Source organism: Salvelinus fontinalis, chromosome 11 (assembly GCF_029448725.1).
Source record: "Salvelinus fontinalis isolate EN_2023a chromosome 11, ASM2944872v1, whole genome shotgun sequence".
In the NCBI taxonomy this organism is placed as follows: Eukaryota; Metazoa; Chordata; class Actinopteri; order Salmoniformes; family Salmonidae; genus Salvelinus; species Salvelinus fontinalis.
In genome coordinates, this window is record NC_074675.1 from 21,997,928 (window position 1) to 22,020,937 (window position 23,010).

The window sequence follows — 23,010 nt, forward strand, 5'->3', positions numbered from 1 at the left end:
TTTGTTTACAAACATTGGAGCAAAACAAGCTTATTTTGGGTTCTGATGGGGTACGACAGTTGAACAAAGCTCACGAGGCATTTATAAGTTATATTCTTCAAGAATCCTTAATCATTAATTCACAAGTCCAAAAATCTATTTAGCTACTGTAGATTGCCCCTTTAAAGGGTGCTATTGAGTGTCATCATTTAGGCAAGGGGTTTTCCCTGACCGCGTAATTTGGTAAGGAATAACTCTGGGTCATAGTTAAAGTCTAGATTAACTAGAAACCATTTTTTGGGGGGGTCAGGGCCCGTATTCATAAAGCATCTCAGAGCAGGAGTGCTTGTCTAAGCTCAGGTCCTCCCCATCCTCTGAAGCTAAGTAGGGTTGGTCCTGGTCGGTCCCTGGATGGGAGACCAGATGCTGCTGGAAGTGGTGTTGGCCGTCCAGGGACCAACCCTACAAGGAGGCACTCTCTCCTCTGGTCAAAATGTTTTATAATATCCCAAATGCCCCAGTTCAGTGACTGGGGACATTTCCCTGTGTAGGGTGCTGCCTTTCGGTTGGGACGTTAAACAGGTGTCCTGACTCTCTGTGGTCACTAAAGATCCTATGGCACTTATCATAAGAGTAGGGGTGTTAACCCCGGTGTCCTGGCTAAACTCCCAATCTGGCCCTCATACCATCAAGGCCACCTAAGCATCCCCAGCTCCTCCTAATTCATCTTCTTTCCCCTGTAACTATTCCCTAGGTCATTGCTGTAAATGAGAATGTGTTCTCAGTCAACTTACCTGGTAAAATAAAAATCCATATAACCCATTTCATGACAAAACTGATCCAAGATCAGAACTCCTATTCTAAGACGCTTTGTGAATATGTCTGTCAGGAAACATTCCTGTTCATCCTCCTTATCATCAACACTCATTGCTTAAACCCCAGGTCACCTTTTCCATGAACTATGGAGCCATTTGTTAAAGAACGACTAAGAAAGTGTGATAAAATACCTAAACTCTTCATCAGGGTGTCAAGAAAAACTCAACGCACTTCAAAAATGTGCCTTCTATTACACACTCACGTTTGCCCCTGTTATGTGGATAATACAATCTGTGTGAGAGTTTGACTGTCTCTCAGGGTGCCTGCCTGGTACAGTGAGCATGTTCTGTAGGGTGTGTGTGTGTGTGTGAGATGTCTGGGGTTAACTGCTTCTGTTTCATGTGTGACCCTTTCTGGTATGTGAACGTACGGTACTCTGGAACCACACTGGAGGAGTGAGACACACACACACAGCAGGACCGGTAGGCACCATTGTTTCATAAAGGATTAGCCCTGGACCTCAGTCACTGTCTGGACTTTGGACCCCACAGCTGGCAAGTCAGACAGTCCATCAGCCAGCCAGACACACACACACGCAAACTCCCAGTTGTGCCTGGCACAGCACAGGACAGTCTCAAGGAGTGTAAGGAGACATTACATTCCTTGGACAGTGTAAGGATATACAGGGAGAGTCATTTAAGACATAGCTACACTACCTTTTAAGGAAAAATACCATTCAAAGTACATCTCTTTTCTTTCCTCCATTACCTCGTTCCCAGTTATCCTCATTTCAGTTTTATCTCCCTCCTTAAGGGTATTATTTCCACTTTTCATAATGTGTGGGTGGGATGTCAGAATTCAGACAAGGCATACAAAAACAAATCAACGTGTCATCTTTAATTTTACAGTTACAATCATTTTTTTCCAGTGTCTTGAAACCATAAAAATAAATATACATGTGTTACAAAACGATTCCAGTGTCTTTGATCATACAAAAAAAAGAAGACATTTTGTACAGTGCCGATCACATGATAGGAAGTGTTATAAAGGCATTACTCGTGTAGTGGTTAGCTTGACATTAGAGACTCCATACCGTATATATGTACTGCAGTGGTTCTTGATCTACTTTGGTAAGCAGAATAATGGGTGTGTGCTGCTGACCTGTGTTCAATTTTTTTGGGGGGGAGCACTCCTGGAGTGCCTGATGGGCATGGTTTGCACAACGATAAGGCACAGGTCTGCTAGTCTGAGCCACAGAAGAACATGTCCTATAACAGCGTGTGATTTCTCCACAATGACAAAGGATTTCTACAACTGTTGTGTTTACAAAAGCATTTTCTTTTCAATTTACAAATACGTCGTTTTGTCTCATCCATGATGACACAGTTCAAATACAAAATATAGATTTTTTTTGAGGAAATATCTACATATTAATTACACTCTAAAAGGGTGAAAAGGTGAAAAGCTATGCTCCTCTTTCTATGATTAGCTTGGAGGAACAGGGCAGTTGGTAAGGCTCTGAGTTTCTCCTGAGCTTCCTGTAGGTCTCCATAGGATTTGTAGTCTTAGAAGTCTTCCTCCGGATTACCTCTGACTGTACCGGCACACAGTGGTCATACATCCATATCTGTATCAGTCCTGAGGCTCTTAAGAGTCTCTGATCGACCAATTTGAGTCACTCATTCTGGGGGATGGAGTCTTTCTTCACGGATTTCAAAAATGTGGTTTGGCACATGAGGTTCCATTAGTCCAGTAGGTAGGACCCCATCCTTTACTTGGTTAAGTCTGATGCATACATTCCCTTTTCTTGTCTTTACTTTAGTCCGGCAGGCATGGGCTCTGCAGTAATACTGCTCTCCTTACGAGATTAAGAGGGTGAGAGGTGAAGGGCGAGAGGTCACTTCTCCATTGCGCATGGGTGTGATACCTGCTCTCTTTTTCTTTATACCGATCCTTTTCTCGCCTCCCTTTTCTCCATTACTCTCTTGTTTTCTCCTCTTTTCCTTTCATTGTCCTTTCTTCTCTTGTTCCTTTATTCTCCTCCTTCTCTCCTCTACTTCAGTGAGAGATCATCTTTTCTCCTCTCATAAGGGCAGAGAGACTCTGGTTTTCCTGCTGGGTCAGATTGAAGTTTCATTACTGCCGCTGTTCCGGGAGAGAAAAAGGAATGGAGGAAAGGATAGAGGGAGGGAGGGAGGGAGGGAATGATATAGGGAGGGGAGGGAAGGATAGAGGGAGGGAGGGGAGACATGCTGGGTTAGATGTGTGCAGGTAGGGATGCAGGCTAACACCACTAAACAGTGTACAACCACGTGCAGCATTCATATGTAGGATGGGAACTTTCATTCATACAGTACACATAGACATGTGCGACAGCGAAATATGTCCTCCCTATGTGATAACTTCACCTAACACATGCAGGTCAGCATCAATAGACTCCATGATCAACAGATGCGTGTCATTAAAGTGTCTATAATGAAGTAGCATTCAGATGCAATTTGACATTAAAAACAAAATCCACTCATTCACTATTTAGGCTAAAAGGATTCATACATCACTTCATGCTGAGTTGCGCTGCATTCTCAGCTCTATTGAAAAACACCACACACAGAATCACATCATCACGCGACTACCCACTCTGAGTCTGATTCGTTGCCTCCGTTGGTTGTTATCGCCTTCATGCTCATAGCCACGCCCCCATTCTGTGGTAATTGTGGCCGTGGGGCAATCGGCGGCTTGATGATTGCGCTGTTGCTCTTGCCCACAGATACGGGGTGCACCCCGTCGTTGGAGGCCACGGAGGGGGTCTTAGATGGAGGGATGACGGGTGGAGGGATGGAGGAAGAGATGGTGGGAGGGTTGTAGTCACTCAGCTTCTCTCTCAGTCGGTTCTTCATGTTCTTGTCGGTCAAGGGAGGAGGGTACGTGATCTTGTTCTTCAGGATGCCTGAGATGGGAAGAACACAGAATCTCTTTAGATTTGTTTTGGGTGTAATAAAAAAACGTTCACAAATGGACAAAGACCCAGTTACAGGGCCAATATATTGTATGCTTGGATGAATGAACAAACGAGTGAATGAATGAACAAACAAACAAACAAACAAACCAACAACAAAAATTTACTAAATTAGGAATGTCTACATATCGCACCCTTCTTCGGCTCAGGTTGATGAGTGCTGTTGGGTAGGCTTGGAGGCCCATTGGAGGGTCCATTGGAGGGTAGACTGGGAGGTCCATTCTCCCTAGTGGGGGTCTCCCTGTCCTGGGGTGTCTCTCCTCTCTCGCCTACATGGTTGAGTTTGTTCTCCTGGTGCATCTCCACGTTCACCTTGGTCTCCACCCTCAGCCGTTCTGCACCCCCAGGATCCTCGCTGTCACTGGCTGTTGTCGCCTCCTTGGGCCAGTAAGGCTTCACATGATTGGACACTACTTCCACTAGGGTCAGAGGAAGAAGAAATATGAGCCAATCAGTACTTTGGTTGTAGGTAGTACTACCATACCACAGTACAATAATAAATATGTTGATAACACTTTACTTTACTGTAAAGTCTGCAGGTATAATGCACTATAATCCAGTTATAATGTATTCTCAGACTTACGTCATCTTATCAGTGAGCCATTAAGAATGAAGCAGTGAGACCATGGATGTTTTGATAGGTACCGGTGAGGGGTGTTTTGGATTGGAAATGGATGGCTACCTTTGGGCGCAATGCTGGTCCCTTTAGGTGTGCTGTGTAGAGGCTGTCTCTCGTTGTTCCACTTGGGCTTGATGTCCATGTCATCATCTTCGCTGTCGGAAGAGTGAGACGAGGCATAGGACGAGCTGTGCTCATCTACAGACAACTCACTATCCGAGTCCGAGTCTGAGAGAAAGAGAGAGGGAGACCAACAGACAAAAAGAGAGAAAGAGCAAAACATGAATTATACAGACACACAGCTCACTTGCTGTGAAGACTGCACCCCATCTCCATCAACTCTTTCATGAAAAAAGGACAGTTTGATGGAGTTTGAATCGGATCATGATGCGGCTTACCGTCTCCTCCTTTAGTGCCGTTCCTGTGGAACAGAGATCCGTCCAGGTCAGTGTGTCCTGCTTTCGCTGTCGCCGACGACACACTGGGCTTCTGACCAGAGTCACCCCTACATCAGAGAGCAGGCCAAACGGAGGTTAGTTACACGTCTAGATGTCATCACATTGGATCCTTTGAACTTACTGTAGAGCAGCAGAAGAACTGATGACAAACTTAATTTTATTATTTATTTTTTTCCCCTTTTTGACTTTTCACCCCTTTTTCGTGATATCCGATTGGTAGTTACAGTCTTGTCCCATCGCTGCAACTCCCGTACGGACTCCGGAGAGGCGAAGGTCGAGAGCCATGCGTCCTCCGAAACACGACCCTGCCAAGCCACACTGCTCGCTTAACCCGAAAGCCAGCGGCACCAATGTGTCGGAGGAAACACCGTACAACTGGCAACCGAAGTCCGGCCCGCCACAAGGAGTCGCTAGAGCGCGATGGGACAAGGAAATCCTGGCCGACCAAACCCTCCCCTAACTAGGACGACGCTGGGCCAATAGTGCACCGCCTCATGGGTCTCCCGGCTGCGGCCGGCTGCGACACAGCCTGGGATCGAACCCGGGTCTATAGTGACGCCTCTAGCATTGCGATGCCCGCTGCGCCACTCGGGAGGCCATCGAACTTCACCTGGGCAATGGATGAAGTGTATTACCCGCCCCATTTAGTCTCTTTTCCCTGAACATAATGTCAGAGTAATACCTTTTCCAAACTCTTATAGATTTCTTATAGACATTAGCCAGAGGGCCTACAGCAATACTGTATTGTAGTTAACCTGTCTGATGCTTTCTGATCTAGGAGTTAGCTAGGCTCCAGCCCCAACAAGCCTAACTGCCAGAGGCCAGCTGTGTGTGTCTGAAATATTCTACCAGGTACTGTATATACCTCCCTCCTCCAGGCCGACACTCTCCACCCACTGGGACTAGCCCTAGTAGACCTGTGTAAGTGTGTGTGTGTGCTTGTCGTTGACACACTGCTGTGTTAAGCTGAGCCATGCTTTGCCTGCATGCGTGTGAAATAACATTCAGAAAGGTAGAAAAACAGTCACGAAATTAACAGAGAGAGAGAGAGAGAGAGAGGGCTCAGAGATGCTGTGGAGGCTGTAACTGGGGTTAGTGTGGTGAGAGAGAGAGATGGCTCAGAGATCAAAAGAGTAACAGAGAAAAAAAGGGAGATCCAGACTGAGACAGGGCAGACAGTTATGCCATTGCCATAGCCATGCGGCAGCCACCATGTTACCTGAGTGTGTAAGCGAGGTAGCTGCTGTGGCTTTTGGCTGACCTGACGGCACTCTCCAGAGAAACAGTGGACTCCCCAATGGCTGACCTGTACAGAGGACCGTCCTCAGTGTACGTGTTGTTACAGTTCAGAGACCGCTGGAGGGAGGGAGGAGGGGGGATTGGTTGGAAGGAGGGAGGGAGGGAGTGAGAGAGGAGGAGAGGGGTGTGGAGAAAGAAACCAGTCAGTACTAGACAGTAAAGACATCTGTTCATCTCCTTATGTGTGTGTGTTTATCCGTGTGTATACGTACAGTCAGTAGAGATGCTCTGGTAGTGCTGGACTCATCCGGTAAAGCCTTCTTCCCAGTAAAGACATTCTTCAGATTCTTCCTCACTTCTTTATTAAAGATCACATGGAAGAAGAAGATGAAGATGCCCTATAAGGAGACAGAGAGAGAGAGGGTCAGTGAAACCCTTTTTTCAAAAATCCATTCTCTTCACTGATATTAGGCCAGGGCCTGCATTCGTAAATTGTCTCAGAGTACGAGTGCTGATCTAGGACCAGGTCCCCCCCGGCAATGTAATCTTATTCATTACGATCTAAAAGGCAAAACTGATCGAAGATCAGTATGCCTACTCTGACACGCTTTATGAATGTAGGCCCTGGCCTAATGAAGAGAACAGATTTTGTAACGGCTGGTGTACAGTAAGGCTGAGAGTTTTAACCTCTAGAGTCGTGAATGACTGTACAGCCTGACCCGTGACCTTTTAACCCTGAGCCCTGTCCCTGACCCCTCACCTGCAGACAACTGAAGATGGCGAACAGGTAGTGGAAGGTCATGACATCACTGTTGACTGCCATGAGGCCCAACAGCCAGGTGGCGCTGATGAGCAATAGGAGGAGGAAGGCTATCCTCAGAGCAGGACTATGTAGGGGGAGGGAGGTAGAGGGAGAAACTCGGATTATGCACACACACACACGACATAACACACACATGCACACACTCATACATACACGCATGGATGCACACCCACACAGTCGCGCATCCACAGACACACACGTAAGTCCTACTAATAGATGGTTAATGTAACATAGGTGACACACACGTAAGTCCTACTAATAGATGGTTAATGTAACATAGGCGTAGCTCAACAATGGAATGTAGAGAATGGCCTTTGAAGTTCTTAATCTCAAGGGTGTGTGTGTGTGTGTGTGTGTGTGTGTAAAAATAATTACATGGCTCCAGACTTCTCGAAGGACCTCTGCCTGCGTCCACAGGATGCCTTAGCTGCCAGTACAAAGATGACAATGTTGACCTGAGAGAGAGGAGAGAGATGGAGACAAGCATTAGTGCCATGGCAGACAACAGGGTAATCCACTTACAGTCAACAACAGATACACTCAAGACCTTAAACTGCAAATCACTAGGGGAGAGAGGGCTCAGGCATGGCATTCACTAAGGAATTAGAGAGAGAGAGAGCAAAGGAAGGACAAAAAGAAACGGAAAGGGCAAGGAGAGAAGAACGAGCAAAGAAAGAAAGAAAGAAAAAGAAGAACGTAACATTGAAAAGAACCGTGTACAGTGAGTCAACATCTATCACTGTTACAGGTTAAAAAAAAAGGCACCATTTATCTCAGGCACTCACCAGGACGACTACAGAGATGGGTCCTGCGAAGCTCCAGATGAGGGTGTCGTGGACAGAGAGCCAGCAGAAGTCTGGGTTCCCATAGCCCTGAGGGTCAAGACCCACTGCCAGACCTGAGGAGGGGAGAACCAGAGAAACACATCAAGACTGTGTTAGCTACAGGTAAAGTATGAGCGTCACCTGTACTGGGCCAATAATACATTTGCACTGTGCAAGAATTCTTCATTAAATAAATCAGAGGCACCTATTAGAAACCCCCACAAAAAAAACCTATGCAAGTAGATGCATCGGGCTATTATTGACGGGAGAAGAGAATAGCAGAGAAAGTCTAGAACGCCTGTGCATGGTTCGTCCACAAATGTCGTTGCAGGTCAAGCAAACCATGCGGGGACAGCGTATACTGTGTACAGGCGTTCTTCCCTCATTCAAATCCATAGATATGCACAGAGGCTTCATAAAACACCTCACTCTAGTGCACGACGGTGTAAGCAGGTCTACTGGTGTTATCCACGAGTGAAGAGAGGAGCTGGGCTGGGTTAGGGTCTTACTCTCTCCCCAGGCTTTGTGCGTGTGCCAGGGTGGAAGGTGATATAGCATTATGGGCCGACTGGCATCAGCAGACACCGGTCTAATCCACTAGAGGAAGTCTTCAGGACAGGAGGAGACATATAGCAGACAGAGAGACTACTACCAGACAGAGACTTCAGGATGTCTCTCTCTCTCTCTCTTTCCACCGCTCGCTTCCTCTCTCTCTCTCTCTCTCTCTCTCTCTGCGCTCTCCCTCATATTATCTGGCTTTTCCTACTGCTCTCGCTCTCTCTCTTTCTCCCTCCCTCTCCTCCAGGTTTCCCACAGGGATCAAAGAGTCGCAGTACGCCAGAATACAGACAACTTGCCTTCTGACTCATGGATGTGACTAGGTTTGTTTACCTGGGATTGGGGTGACTGAGTTTAAGTGTGTGTGTGTGTGTGTGTGTGTGTGTGTGTGTGTGTGTGTGTGTGTGTCTGCATGTGCATCTGTGTGTGCATACATCGTGCATCTGTGTGTGCATACGTCATACATGTGTCCTCACCTGTGATGATTGCAGGTATGCCCCAGCCCATGGCGTAGTAGAACCTCATGTGACCGTGGTTGATGTTCCTGACCTCCGTCAGCATGCGATAGATGTGGAGGCCCTCCACAAACATCCAGGCAAACGTACACATGTAGAAGTAGTGGAGCAGGATGGCGATCACCGTACACACAAACTACAGATAGAGAGTCACGGAGGGACAAGGTCAGTGATCACGAGGGACATCCATTTCAATCACATTGAGAACCACTAATCCAAGTTCCATTCTTCAGCACTGGCCACACTACACCGAGGGTACAAAAACATTAAGAACACCTTCTTAATAGAGTTTTGTCTTGCCCATTCACTCTCTGAACGGCACACATACACAATCCATGTCTCAAGTGTCTCAAGGCTTACAAATCCTTATTTAACCTGTTTCCCCCTCTTCATCTACACTGATTGAAGTGGATTTAACAAGTGACGTCAATAACGGATCATAGCTTTCACCTGGATTCACCTGGTCCGTCTATGTCATGGAAAACAGGTATTCATAATGTTTTGTACACTCTGTATAGCCCTGAGTGGGTCTCTCTCTCTCCCTCCCTCCATCTCGCTCTACTTTTCTTTATCTCCCTCCATCCCTTGTTCCAGGAAGAATGCAGGGTTCTTGGGAATCCCCCAGCAGGTAGGGGAGGGAGAGGACTAGAGCTAGATCACGGAGCTGAGGGTCATCAATCTAACAGAAGACGGCTCAGGGCTGTGACTGATGACAGCATTCCACAGCACTGACACACAAACACACACACGGCTAAGCTTCTAACTTCAGAAAAACAGAGGGTGAGTCAGTGAGTAAGAGTCAATCGTTACTACTGTTGTAACAGCATAGCCAGAGGAGGAATGGCCAGCCCTCGGAGCCTGGTTCCTCTCTAGGTTTCTTTTTATGTTCCTGCCTTCTAGGGAGTTTTGTCTAGCCACTGTGCTTTTGCCTCTGCATTGCTTGCTCTGAGGTTTTAAGGCTGGGTTTCTGTAAAGCTCATGATATAAAAGAAGTTGATTTGAATTTGAACAGAGTCTATGGAGACAGACTCAGACCTGTATGTCTGTCTGTGACAGGGTCTACTGCCCCCGAGGCTCAAACAGTTAGGCACCAGTAACAGCATGTCTCTATTATCACAGGCCCGGAGGGGCATCAGGCCTATTAGTGTGTATGTGTGTGCATTTCAGAGTAAATTGCACCAATGTACCTAAAAAAAAATTGTTTAAGTCAAAATACACTATTAGATTACTTGCTTATAGGCAAACCTTTATACTGCACTTACAAGTTAAAGGAATCGCATGCTATGCGAATACACAGTATCGGCATCTCAGAGTGCCTTAAATAGGGAATCTATTTTTAGCCAACAGAGAAATGGTTAGTCCCATCCAGTACAGTAAATTCCTTAGCTCTAACACTATCAGTGACGCATCAGATGTATAATACCCCCCAACAAATAGAGCAGAAAAAGACAAACTCTCAGGTAGGACCGATCCCTCTAAGCTGCTGTCGGCACCAGTACCTGAATGGCTACAGGCAAACAAATAGCAGCTACTTACCAGTAACCGCTAACTGGCGTGAACCTGAAACAGAAATCCCTGCTTTATCCCTTATCCTACCTGAAAATCCACCACACTACAGGAATAGGACAAATACTGCATATGTTGGGGAGGAGTGTGTATGTGGGGGGACTGAGAGGTGTGTTTGTGTGTGCATATTTAATGAACGTGGGTTGTTAGTGTGTTTTAAACATTGCAATGTGATTTTGGACAAAAAGAGAAACCTGTGCGGGCAGACAGACACTAAGACTTTCCATAGTGATGTTGTAGAGCTGGACTCTTTTCTCAGCTCAACAACAACGATGAATTCCCATAAAACGCCAGGGAGAAAATGGCTGCAGGGCTGTATTCCTGGGGTTATCCCAGGTGATCCCTTCAATGTGTAAACAAAATGTGGCGACTCCATAATCCACATCATTTACAGAAGTGGTAATTCAAGAATGAAATGTAACTGTGAATACAATGGAGAGCACACCTGTGCTCTAAGCAGAGAGAACAGAGGCACTTAAGCTTAAGAATCAGGACTGCTACCAAAAATCCAAGATCTTTTTCATTCATATCACAAATACTAAACATTCCAAACTATCAATGCTAAAGCATGGTCAATGTCATTTTCAGGAGTTTAGAGGTCAGGGTTCCTTAGTTTTCAGTCCCTGGGGTTTCAGTCTGGTTGATGGGTCAGAGATTAAAGGTCAGGGTCATGGTTAGAGGTCACAATAAGGCTTCCTTAGTTCCATTTATCTCACCAGGTTGTCAGCCTGGTCGATTCATCAGGGTTAGGGTCATAGAAGTCACAGTAAGAGGTCAGGGGTCCTAGGTTAAATTGTTTCTCACCGGGTTGTCAGTCTGGTTGATGCCGATGAGGAAAACGAGCTCGGAGAAGAAGAGTGCGGCCACCAGGTTCCTGTGGATGCTGTGGAGGTTAGAGCGTAGCTTCCTGAGTAGAGCCAGCAGGATGAAGGTGAGGAGCAGGGCTACCAGGGAGGCTGACACCGTGGTGTAGGTCACAATTTTTAGGGGTAACACGTCACCATGCTGGGGAGAGGGGAGGGGAAGAGAAAGGAGGGAGAGACGTGTATTAGATTGTTATATAACTAGCTCAAATAAAGATCATAATCAAACTCGGTAGCAGCAAACAGTGAGAGGACATTAACTACCCCCCCCCATAGCAAAATAATTACAACTATATTTAGAGTTATGTACAGTGTATCTCTATGAGCCTACCTCTCTCTTGGAGATGTCCATGAGCACAGCGAAGCTGCTCATGTGGTCACACTGACAGCTGATGTGTGTGTTGTTCCTGTTCAGCAGCTCACATCCCTTAGACGACCAGCCTCCCGTACCACCAATCCTACACACACACACGCGCACACACACGAGCACACACACACACGAGCACACACACACACACACACACACACACACACACACACACACACACACACACACAGGAAAGAGAATAAATACCATGTAAAGAGTGTGTGTGTGTGTGTGTGTGTGTGTGTGTGTGTGTGTGTGTGTGTGTGTGTGTGTGTGTGTGTGTGTGTGTGTGTGTGTGTGTGTGTGTGTGTGTGTGTGTGTGTGTGTGCGTATGTAGTACTCACGCGATGGAGTGATTCCAGAACACACACACAGGTTTGGTCCTCTCCTCTGTCTCCAGTAGTGTGTACTCCAGTGTGATGGGGGGGTCAAGGGGAGAAGGGAGGGGCGAACCCTCGCTGTACACCAACGTGCTCACTATGGGGGTGTTGATCACTGGACGGTTGGGCAGCCTGCTCACACACAACACATATACATATGAGCAAGCATGAACGGGCACCCTCATTTTGATAACTTTTGAAGTACTGTTTACGCACGTATGACCGCAAACACTCCTTTTAGGGTATTCCCAAAATATACATTCTCAGCTGTTTGTGGCCACTTGGCGACCGGCCAAATAGTGCTTTCTGAGCCCTTCTAGTACCAGTGTAGCAGCTATCATATACACACACAGCGCTAAATATTATGACATACCAACCAAACTGTTCCACATTTAACTCCGCCTTACACTTACGTGTATGTTTTCATTTGTAATGATATGTTTGAATCATATATAGTTTTGAGTGGTCTAAATGTATACAGTGAAAGATTCAGACAGCATGGCAATGCTATGTGAGACAAACACCCACAGTATGCCAGGGCAATAAACGCACCTAAAGTAAACAATGGTTTGTACCAACGCAAACACAGTTGCCATATCTGTTGCTACGCTTGAGTAATTTATGACATACATTATGTCTTTATTATGATGGCTAGATTAGCCACATAGAAATTGATAAAGGCAGTGTCTGGTTATGTCCGATTTTATGAAAGATTGAAGTAAAGTGTGGAAAAATGTAGTAAAGTGCTGGTTACCTGAGGCTCCTACGGTCCGGGTCGTATCTCTCAGGGAGGAGCTGACCCAACGACCTGAACACTATCACCACGGCAACAGGCAGGGGGGCGGCGGGCTCGACATGGCGGCGTCTCTTATTGGATAGGTTGTGATCCTCTTCAGGGGCGTCGGTCTGAGAGGGCTCGACGCTGGGGCTGGGCTCGACTACTAGAGAGTGAGAGTGAGAGAGTTACACCTATTAAAGTCCTTGCTACATAGTAGATTGGGACCCACTGATGCATTAGAACAAAGATAAATGATATAAAGAATAGTAAAAAGCTTTGGACCTTAAATAAAAATTTTGGGCAAAAAGGCAAACTCGGCTCCATCATTTACTGAATCAGCTGGCTCATTCATCACAAAACCCACTAATATTGCCAACTACTTTAATGTTTTTTTCATTGCTATGATTAGCAAACGTAGGCATGACATGCCAACAACTATTTCTGAACCTACACATCCATGTATAACTGATCCAAATTATGAAAGACAAGCACTGTCATTTTGAATTCTGTAAAGGAGAGGCTCAAAGTAGAGGAGAGATTGACTTCCTCACTACTTGTATTTGAAAGAAGTGTTGACGTGCTGAATGCACCGAGCTGTCTGTTTAAACTACTAGCACACCGCTCAGACACCCATGCATTCCCCAAGAGAAATGCCACAAGAGGTCTCTTCACAGTCCCCAGAACAGACTACAGGAGGCACGGTACTACACAGAGCCATGACTTCATGGAACTCTATTCCACATCAAGTAACTCATGCAAGCAGTAAAAATACAGATATAAAAATGGAACACCGGGGACTGTGACGAGGCATACACACACACATGATAACATACGTACACACACACATGATAACATACATACACACACACATGATAACATACATACACACACACACACATGATAATATACGTACACACACACATGATAACATACATACACACACACATGATAAGATACATACACACACACATGATAACATACGTACACGTACACATGGATTTTGTGCTGTAGATATGTGGTAGTAGAGTAGTAACCTGAGGGCGCACACTTAATGTGATGTGAAATCTGTTGTGAAATGTAATGCAATGATTTTTTTAAATATGAATACAAATCACAGCTGATTCATTTTGAGTCTTGGTATGAGATTGGGTTACACCACTGCTTGAGCTTGACTACAAACACGGGGATCTGTTTAACCGGTAGGTCACCCACAAATCCGAAAGGTTCTGAAAGATTACAGCCCAAACGAGCTTGTACAGTTTGCAGTATTCCAGTGGTAGTGTGAGCAGACTGTACCTTTGTCGGGGACCTCCTGGGGCCTAGTGTTGAACTGTGGGAAACGGACAGAGGACGTGAGGTCTTTGGGGTAGTACTCCTGGATCTCATGGAAGCGAGGGATTGAGGCCTGCTCAGGGACGGACGTGTCCAGGTAATCAACAACAATGACTAAGGAGAGAGAAAGAACCACACATCAAGACCAGCTCATTATCAAATAAAGGTGATATATTATAATTGCACTGAATGGAAGTAAAACTTGACTACAGTTTACCCAGAGGCGAATTATCAATGGACGATTTGTTCAAATTCTGTGTTAGGGAGTTAGGAATCTGCTCCTAGACTCTCTGAAATCCTCTCATCATTGGTCTGTAAATTTGTCTTCACTCACTCATATTGTCAGTGACGATGGTGAATGGTATGAGGTAGGTCTTCCTCATGTTCCGTGCCAGGGTGTTGGTGTAATCCTCAAAGTGGCGCAGCAGGTGGGCGGTTCCCCCCTCAGAGCGTTGGATCTGCTCCCAGTGGTCTCTGGTGCCAGGGTCGAGGATGGCACTGCCCGCTCTCACCAGGTTCTGAAGGGTTTAACAATACAGAGCAGGACGGTCTGACAGTAAGTCGCTTTGAATATGGGCACAGCTCCAACTCTGTCACTCCTGTCTAATTCATTTTAAGTCCTGGAGTAGCAGAAGTTACCTGCTCACGTAGGCCTGTATGAGATAGGTGACCTAAAACATTCACAACCTAAAGAGAATTGCCATAATAAAATGTGGAGATATAAAATAGCTCAGATTTTTGTAGATTTCATATTGCAGGTTGACGTTTATTGTCATGAATCTTTCCCTGCAACGAAAACTGAGCAGTTTCCGCTAGATGGGACAGCTGCAAAGTCAAAATTGTCTATATCGTAAAAAAATGTAAGGTTAGGGTTAGGCATTAGGGTCAGAGGGTCAGCAGTGTGGTTCATGTTATGTTTAAAATCAGATTATAGGACGTTGTGGCTGTGCCAGCTAGTGACCACTCTGCAGAGCTGCCTCCAGTACACGAGTCATCGAAATAAATTCCAACCTGCGTTCACATTGGTCAGGTCAGCTTCCCCTTTCAGTGGAACTGGGAGAGAGCCAGTGGAGGGCAGTATTCCTCCAGTCTTCCCAGTGTAACTGAACCCAGTAGGCTACTCCTGAATAATGCACTGGTAATGCACCTGCTGTCTGACACAACAGACAACTAGTGCATGGTCCCTGAGAGAAATACTGTGCATACAAAAACGAATCTTATAAAAAAATATATATATATTGCAATTAGACAGTTTGCGATCAGCATACTTGCAATGTTGTATTCAAAGATTTAAAAAACAACAAACTCTGACCTCGTTGAACTCTGCGTCCCTCGTGGCGGTGAGATCGAAGCCTGTCTGCTGACTCTCGTACTGGAGGACCCTGGTCAGCAGCTGAAACGCTGTCTTCACATCGTTGCCGTAGTAGCTGTCCGTGTGGTTGGTGGCGTTGTGGAGCAGGCGGACGATCGCTTTGGAGCGCTCGCCATCCATCCTGGACTCGTTACGATGCATCTCCTCATTCTGGAGGGACGGAGGGGAAGAGAAGGGGGTCAAGAACACAGACAGATACTGGAGACAGTTACAGCTATATGGACTGTCTGTGGTAGGTTGGTACTAATAGATGAATCCTAACCAGGGGTGAAAGTAGATTGAATTTATTACCGATACGCGACACCCAAGCACACGCACCTATTCGTTTCATATAGGATCTCTGTGGGCCTAGTAGCCTAGACCAAGTAAAGATGTGTCATATCACTTTTAACATGCAATACCTTTTAACAGGCAGCGCGTTTGAGGGAGCACATTTTCACCATAAACATGCACCTTTGTCATAAAGCATTCCATGCAGCCTCGCATTTGCAGACGTATGTAAGAGAACCTACTTCTCCTAATGTGATGATTCGATTGGATAGTCTAGATTGGATAGTCATGATATAACTCAATCACTGGTTGCAAAAAAAGACTGTTCAGTGCAGCACGTAGCGGTGTAGAGTAGGCCGAGGCTACAAGCTATCGGCCTATCACATGCATTTGTTGTTGGCCTTTTATAAACACATTTCATGCAATTCTACTACACTTTCTAAGACTGGAGACATGAACAGAAACTGTTTAATACGACAAAAATTACATGGTAGCCTACTGTGCTGCCATTGACAAACAGCTCAATAGAAACGACGTTGTCGGATCCATATAATCGGCCTATGAAAAGGGAGAGACGCAAATACAATATGACGTCCATCTAACCTGGAGGAGGAAATGATTATCCAAAAACCAACAAAAGTGGCAGTGACGCAATGATAAAGACAGTGAATACGCACACTCACCGGAGATATGGCTGATGTTCTCTGCTCGTGCCAATAAGGTAGGCTACTGTTCGCTCAATTAAGTTGAGAATTTTGATAACTAAAAGACAGATTGGAGTCTTTTCATTGTCATCTCTTCACAGCAATAGCCATTTGCGTTCCAAACCGGTTTTCCACGATTGTATTTTGAAATATTACAATATGCCTGGCTGCGTCTCTCTGCTTTGCACTGACAGTCACAACTCAACGTTCATCTATTTGGTATTTGCCGAGTGCGCTACCCAATTGCGGGCCCTTGCGAGTGTTGGCCATGTGATTTAAAACAATCCACTGCAACAACAAAAAAAGCAAATGATCCTCTGTGGCCAATTCATGCTTTCTGGTGTAGTAGCACATTTCAAAAGATTGTACTTATTTATGTATAGACAGAAGTAAGCTAATTAGGATTTTTGAATTGGCAATTTAATTCAATTTACTTTAGGGAAAGCTTAGCTTCCCCTAGCCTCATGGACACGCCATCTATGCCTTTTCATGTGGAATAAACACAACCAGTCATGATGTTTTCATCTGACTGTCAATCACTTTAAAAGACACACCTGTAGGCTATCCATGCACTCACAAAATAATTCCAGCATCCAAACCCCAACAGTGCTCTGTTGACCCACAATTTGATGAATGGAAAGAGACATCTGTTGTAAAACACCCACTTGTAATGCACTGACATTCTGCGATTGTCGTTAGGCCTACACGTGTAGCCCGAATGGATGCCCACTGTTATTAACGCGCGCTTCGATCTCAGCCACTCATGTGCACTGCTCGGTCTCAGCCACTACTTTGTGCCTTGTCCTAGCACGTCTTGACCATTCATCTCCGCTTTGGCAAAATGTAAGTGCTCTCGTTGAACCACAATGCAATTTGGAGCAATTTGCACATTTTCCATGTGGCTGACATTCAGTAATGTTAAATAATGGTCTAATAGCCTATAGTTTTTTGTTTGTTGCCATTTTGTGTTACTTGTGATAGGCTCACTTTTTACCAGTATTTATTTTTGCTGGGATGCGTACCGGCTTACTTTCACCACTGAACTCTAGATTCACATAAGTGACTCCAAATTTTGCATAATCTTTCAGTGGGAGATTTGCAAGTTAAGAAAGAGCTGTGCATGTGCACGTCTGTAGTTAAAATAGGTCTCTGTATGAGTGAACTTGGACTGGATAAGAGGAGCACACCCACCATCTTCATGAGCTGGGAGAAGGAGACTGTGGTACAGTTGAAGAGTTCAGGAGGCAGCCAGCCCTTTTCATCATTGCAGTGGCGGATGGCAGTTCCTACAGTTAGAAAATAAACAAGTTCAATGATCGCTATAGTCACAGTAAGAATAGAAAAAACAAAAAGGAATATTGGGGTGTGAAAGAGTTCAACAGTCTCTTCCTAGCACCAGGTGGCTCTCTACACATGGGTGAAAATGGGGAGTTACTTCATATAATAAATTAGTTAAAAGCACAATCTAAATGCCAAAGTCATTACCATTAATTCCAAACAAGCATTAAACAGAGAAAAGACTTTACGGTTAGAACTGACAGTTGGTTGATGTGAGCCAAGGCGAGTCACCCAATAAAAACAGCCCAAGAGAGTCCTGCGGGGCAACAACGGGTTTCCGTGGTGACAAGAGTAACTAAGGGGGTAACTAGGGAGGTTACTGTGGTTTAATGGGAACAGGTCAGTGATGTTACGTCTTGGCCCTGCCCATATTGTCTCTACTGCTAAGGCTCTATGTGGAGTAGGCGACCACACACACACACACACACACACACACACACACACACACACACACACACACACACACACACACACACACACACACACACACACACACACACACACACACACACACACACACACACACACACACACACACACACAAACGGTTCTGCAGTATTATGAATGTGTCTCCAAGCAGATGTTGCCAAGTCTTCTACACAATACCCTGTGTTTTGTCTCTGTCTCCGGCTGCTGCCCTCCAGAGACAGAGTTTCTTTAACACCATTGGCCGACGACAAATCTCAAAAGGCCCTGATAGACCAATGAGATGGCCTCGTTAGTGTGCTGCGTTAATGAGTTCCCTCGACAAGAAAGAGGTGTTAGGAACAGCCCGAAGGCCTTGAACTAAGGGACTCCACAGTACATAACCTCCCTTCTCCACCCATACAATCTTTATTATGAATAAAATCCTTTGAAGCATTTGATATCTGTACGAATTGGGCTTTGTATTATTGTGACTGTACCTGCTATCATAAGAGCTGTGTTGCGTGCAGAGGAACTCACCGATAGATCCTTTGGGACAGTTCATGGCTGCAGGACGGCCAAACTTGGTCTTAGGCCACCAGATCCCTTGGTCGAAGGCCTTGGGACAGCCCTCGTACACCACTGAGAGATGAGAGGGGACAGATGGCACATCGTTAGAAGTGGTCCCTATAATCCCTAACCACTGACACAGGGTCAAACGTGTTGAGATCCCCTAATGGTTCTGGATGGCAGTGAGGCTTGTGTAATCTGATCCGAGATGGTTAGGAACAACTTCTGCCTTGAGCGTCAAGGGCTGCCTTGGGCTGTATTTCACATATCTAACACGCCCAAGAAACACGGCTGCTAACGACTCTTACGAGTCTTTCAAAACAGCCAAAACAGGCCAGCAATTATATCAATAATCCTAGAAAGTGGTTACACAATGTTAATAAATGATTCACCTGATTTCTAATTTAGTTGCCTAATCCTAAACAAAGCCAGGTTAAGACCTGTATGCGTGTTGTTATGGCTTTCTAAGTAATGCAGTCTGATCATGTGCTGTATTGTATACACACCCAAGTGCTTATATCCTAAGAAGTGACCATGATTGTAACCCTTTGAAGACCTTTGATACAGTAAGCCACAAGGTTGGGTTGAAGCACTTAGGTGACAGATATGGTATGGGGACTGTGGTTCTTTATTGAAGCGAGAGTGGGATCTAAAAGAGGGAAGGCCTTGAACCAGACTATAGAGAGGAAAAGGTTCTGTTCAAATACTCTGAAGATGAATCCGTCCTTCCTCCAGTCCTTGGCGTTATAACTGATCTGACATGTCTGGATGAGAGGAATCCTTGCTTTCATGAATCCAAATTGAGTGAGGTCAATGATTACGTCAAGGAAGGGAGGACAGAAGAAAGGCTGCATTTTTCAAAGTGTTCAAAAAGACAGAATGCCCTCACAGGCTCGCAAGGTCACATTTAAGAGTGGCAAACATTTGCATGTGCACCATTTCCTTCCACGTACCTTCGCAACCGGTGGCGGTGACCTCAGCGAAGGGGTTGTCACAGCGGTTACACTGTTGTCCAATGACCCCGGCCTTACAGGGGCACTGTCCGGTGTGTGTGTCACAAGTACGGGAGTGGGCCCCAAGAGGGAAGCACTCACAGGGGTAACAGGTGTCCTCATCCTTGGGCTGGTAGTAGTTATCCTGGGGAGAGAGAAGATACGGTTAGTTTACTAAGCCTACAACATGCAGTATTATCTACCAGACTATTGTTTAAGAATGGTTGGTTGATTTGGGACCTATTGGTGAGTTGTGGCCAATTCCTACTAGGTTTGTCGTAGTTTACAATTGGGGGGCTTCAAGAGGAAACATAGTTCGATTCATCTTCAGCCACACAAAATTCAAAAGGCATAGGGAGGGTCCAAAAAACATATTAGAAACGCTGCATTAGCCTGTGAGAAGAGTACCTGTGATTATCTTCTTACCTTGCACTGACACTCTCCACTGGTCTTGTTACAGTCAGGGTTGAATCCTTTGCTGATGTCACAGTTGCAAGGGCCACACATGGGGTTCCCCCACCAGCCCCGAGGACACGGCTTCTCAACCCTGACACATCACACGATAACAACGCATTTAGTTGAGTTCAGCACATAATGAATGGAAATAAAATGGCAGAAAAAAAATTTACGATAAAAAAGGAGACTGCATTTATCCTTACATCACATACCTGCTATATAACAATATCACTTAACAACACAAATGCATTCAACTGCATCATGAAACTAGTATAAACGTTCTATCCCTTGGAAGGGAGACACAACACAGTGAGTGAGTCAAACACTCTTTCTCCAACACTTTCATGTCTCTGAGCTGATGGAGGGGTAAGATCGTGGGTTATGATAGGGGCAGGGTAGTCAGTAGAAGAGTATCAGTGCAGGTGGAGACCAAACACCCATGGAGGAGCACTGAAGCATGAGGTGGTCCCACAGCCTGCCTTAGACAGGAAATGATGTGTGAAATATGGGTCAAAGGTCAGTGGGTAAAGAATTGACATGCAATCTACCACCCAGAGGAATAGTCAGGAATACGTTGCTAGCTACTGTTACATAACTACAGTCCTACAGGAGCCAGTTATGGCCAGAACCTAATATAGCCAAAGCTGGCATGAGGCTTGGCTTACCATTATATATGGCCAAAAACACACATACTCACACACACGAACGCTACAGACCCCGTTTGCGTTTAAACCATACACACCACACACATGCACACTTGTTACAAGACCCAGTTAATGTCTAGAACAACACACAGTGGTTTCATCTAACCCTCTGGCTCCTGCCTCTTAACACTCACGCCAGATTCCTGCTCTGATCAAAGGCAGATCTGGGATCAGTTTTGGAAGAAGGAACATCCCCCAGAGAGCTCAGATCACAGGCCTGGGAACAGACACATCTGGGGTTCATTACCAGCAGGCTTACATCAGGTGCTGGAGCAGGACTGTTTTGAGTTAAGGCCAGTAAAAGTAGAGCCTGTTGCCAGTCAGATGAATGGTGAGGCGCATATTTGTGAAAGACAGAGAGGAAGGTAAGGGAGCAGAGGTTGATTAGGCTAACATGAAAACAATCAGATGTTGCGTTGATATTGGAGGCATGTGTGTTTCCCCGGCACTGTGGAGCCAAACCAGGAAACACACATACCCACACGTGCACACACTTACACAGGCACTTGCACAAAGCGGCCAGGTCTTACTTGTTTTCGCAGTACTGTCCGTAGTAGTTCTGTCCACACTCGCAGGTGTAGCCATGGGAGGAGCTAGGCTTGCGGACGCAGGTGGACACGTGCTCGCAGGGGTTGAGGTGACACGCGTCAACGCACTCCCTCCCAAAGTACCCTGTGAAAGGACACAGGTCACAGAGAGAAGAGAGAGAGAGACATCCGGTCAGCAGGTCTTCAACAACATGGCAGAATTATACACAGTTATATAATGGAACGAAAACTCAGTCAAAGCTGGAGACTACAAAACAGCATTCCTATGGTGAACATTTTTCGGAACAAGTGAATGGTGTGACGAGATCCAGACACGGGTGTGTGTGTGTGTACACCGTGTGTACTGACAGCATGTGTGTAACCTGGGTCGCAGACGCAGGTGTGTGTATCTACTACAGTGTGTGTGTGTGTGTGCGCCCATACGTGCGCATGAGTGTGTGTTACCTGGGTCGCAGACGCAGGTGTGTGTGCTCCAGTCGTCGCTGCAGTGGCTGTTCTCAGGGCAGATGTTAGAGTCACAGGGGTCAGCCAGGTCACAGCCGTCCTCTACATGAATCTTAAAGCCCTGCAGCATGTTCACGTTGACCACGTTGGTGGACGTCTCACCCATACGCACACCCTGTGGGAAAGAAAACATGGCCTCTCCATTAGGTCCCAGAGAGTCGCAGGTACATACTCTCATCACACGCTCTGCCCACAGCCCCTAGGTATTAGCTAAGACAGGTAGGTATATACATACAGTGGGCTACAGTACTTTATGTTGTGAAGAATAATGTAATCCAGACCATGGTTACTGTTAAAACGGACCTGTATGCATCCGGTGAAGCCATCGTGGACGTCGTTCCCCACTCCTGGTAATCCTCCCAGATACAGAGCCCTCAGCCTCAGACCTGGCAGCTCATTACCTATCTCCACAGACCTCTGGAGACACACAGACACACACAGAGTATAAGATTTGCTGTGTGTGTGTGTTTGTGTCTGTGTCTTTGTCTGTATGTGTAGGTCTCAGTACCTCGTACAGTCCGTAGTCCAGTGAGACCAGGGCCATGTATTTGATGTCCTTGCCGCCTTTGACGCTCTTCAGCTCCACAAGGACATGGTGCCACTCCCCATCGTTCACCCTGACTTGAGGGAAGCCCAGCACCGCTACCAGCTCAGATCCCAGAAACACCTCAAACCTCACGTACTGATCACTTATCTGAGGAGAGGGTGGGGAGAGACAGAGAGAGAGAAAGACAATTACTACACACGGGCAGTCTACTGAACTTCAATCAACCGTATAGCACAGCTTACCTTCTTGCTCTGTTGTTACTGTGCGTGTACAATAACTCACCAGTAAATTGACCGTAGAGAATTCTCCAGCGTTAGCCCGCATCAGTGTGCCAGTGCCTTGCCTCGTCCGGAACATCAGGCCCATGTACCAGGGCACAGCGATGGTGATGTCGAGGTCACTCCACGACACCAGGGCCTGGCCGTCAAAGTGCTGCGGAGACGGCATCACTAGAGGAGAATAGTGCG

The 23,010-nt window shown here is 46.0% G+C and overlaps 1 protein-coding gene across 4 annotated transcripts in view; it reads right to left on the reverse strand.

Annotated features, from left to right (window-relative positions):
- Positions 1 to 1,671: 1,671 nt before the first annotated feature.
- LOC129865276 (cadherin EGF LAG seven-pass G-type receptor 1-like) overlaps positions 1,672 to 23,010 on the reverse strand; it is a 121,180-nt gene continuing 99,841 nt past the window's right edge. For 2 of the 4 annotated variants that reach the window (XM_055937925.1, XM_055937922.1), the window contains 27 exons: positions 22,826 to 22,992; positions 22,505 to 22,690; positions 22,300 to 22,413; positions 21,937 to 22,111; positions 21,475 to 21,616; positions 20,211 to 20,331; positions 19,746 to 19,929; positions 18,763 to 18,864; positions 17,671 to 17,765; positions 15,446 to 15,655; positions 14,468 to 14,651; positions 14,098 to 14,247; positions 12,778 to 12,964; positions 11,988 to 12,155; positions 11,608 to 11,734; positions 11,218 to 11,418; positions 8,809 to 8,983; positions 7,736 to 7,848; positions 7,326 to 7,405; positions 6,888 to 7,014; positions 6,400 to 6,525; positions 6,108 to 6,244; positions 4,829 to 4,935; positions 4,494 to 4,658; positions 3,946 to 4,230; positions 3,433 to 3,742; positions 1,672 to 2,907 (listed from right to left, as the gene is read on the reverse strand). In XM_055937925.1, coding sequence (XP_055793900.1) covers positions 2,880 to 2,907; positions 3,433 to 3,742; positions 3,946 to 4,230; positions 4,494 to 4,658; positions 4,829 to 4,935; positions 6,108 to 6,244; positions 6,400 to 6,525; positions 6,888 to 7,014; positions 7,326 to 7,405; positions 7,736 to 7,848; positions 8,809 to 8,983; positions 11,218 to 11,418; positions 11,608 to 11,734; positions 11,988 to 12,155; positions 12,778 to 12,964; positions 14,098 to 14,247; positions 14,468 to 14,651; positions 15,446 to 15,655; positions 17,671 to 17,765; positions 18,763 to 18,864; positions 19,746 to 19,929; positions 20,211 to 20,331; positions 21,475 to 21,616; positions 21,937 to 22,111; positions 22,300 to 22,413; positions 22,505 to 22,690; positions 22,826 to 22,992 — 4,166 coding nt within the window. In that variant the 3' untranslated portion in view covers positions 1,672 to 2,879. Of the gene's footprint in view, positions 2,941 to 3,432; positions 3,743 to 3,945; positions 4,231 to 4,493; positions 4,659 to 4,828; positions 4,936 to 6,107; positions 6,245 to 6,399; positions 6,526 to 6,887; positions 7,015 to 7,325; positions 7,406 to 7,735; positions 7,849 to 8,808; positions 8,984 to 11,217; positions 11,419 to 11,607; positions 11,735 to 11,987; positions 12,156 to 12,777; positions 12,965 to 14,097; positions 14,248 to 14,467; positions 14,652 to 15,445; positions 15,656 to 17,670; positions 17,766 to 18,762; positions 18,865 to 19,745; positions 19,930 to 20,210; positions 20,332 to 21,474; positions 21,617 to 21,936; positions 22,112 to 22,299; positions 22,414 to 22,504; positions 22,691 to 22,825; positions 22,993 to 23,010 lie in introns of all 4 variants that reach the window. The other 2 variants (XM_055937924.1, XM_055937923.1) reach the window with 2 other exon arrangements.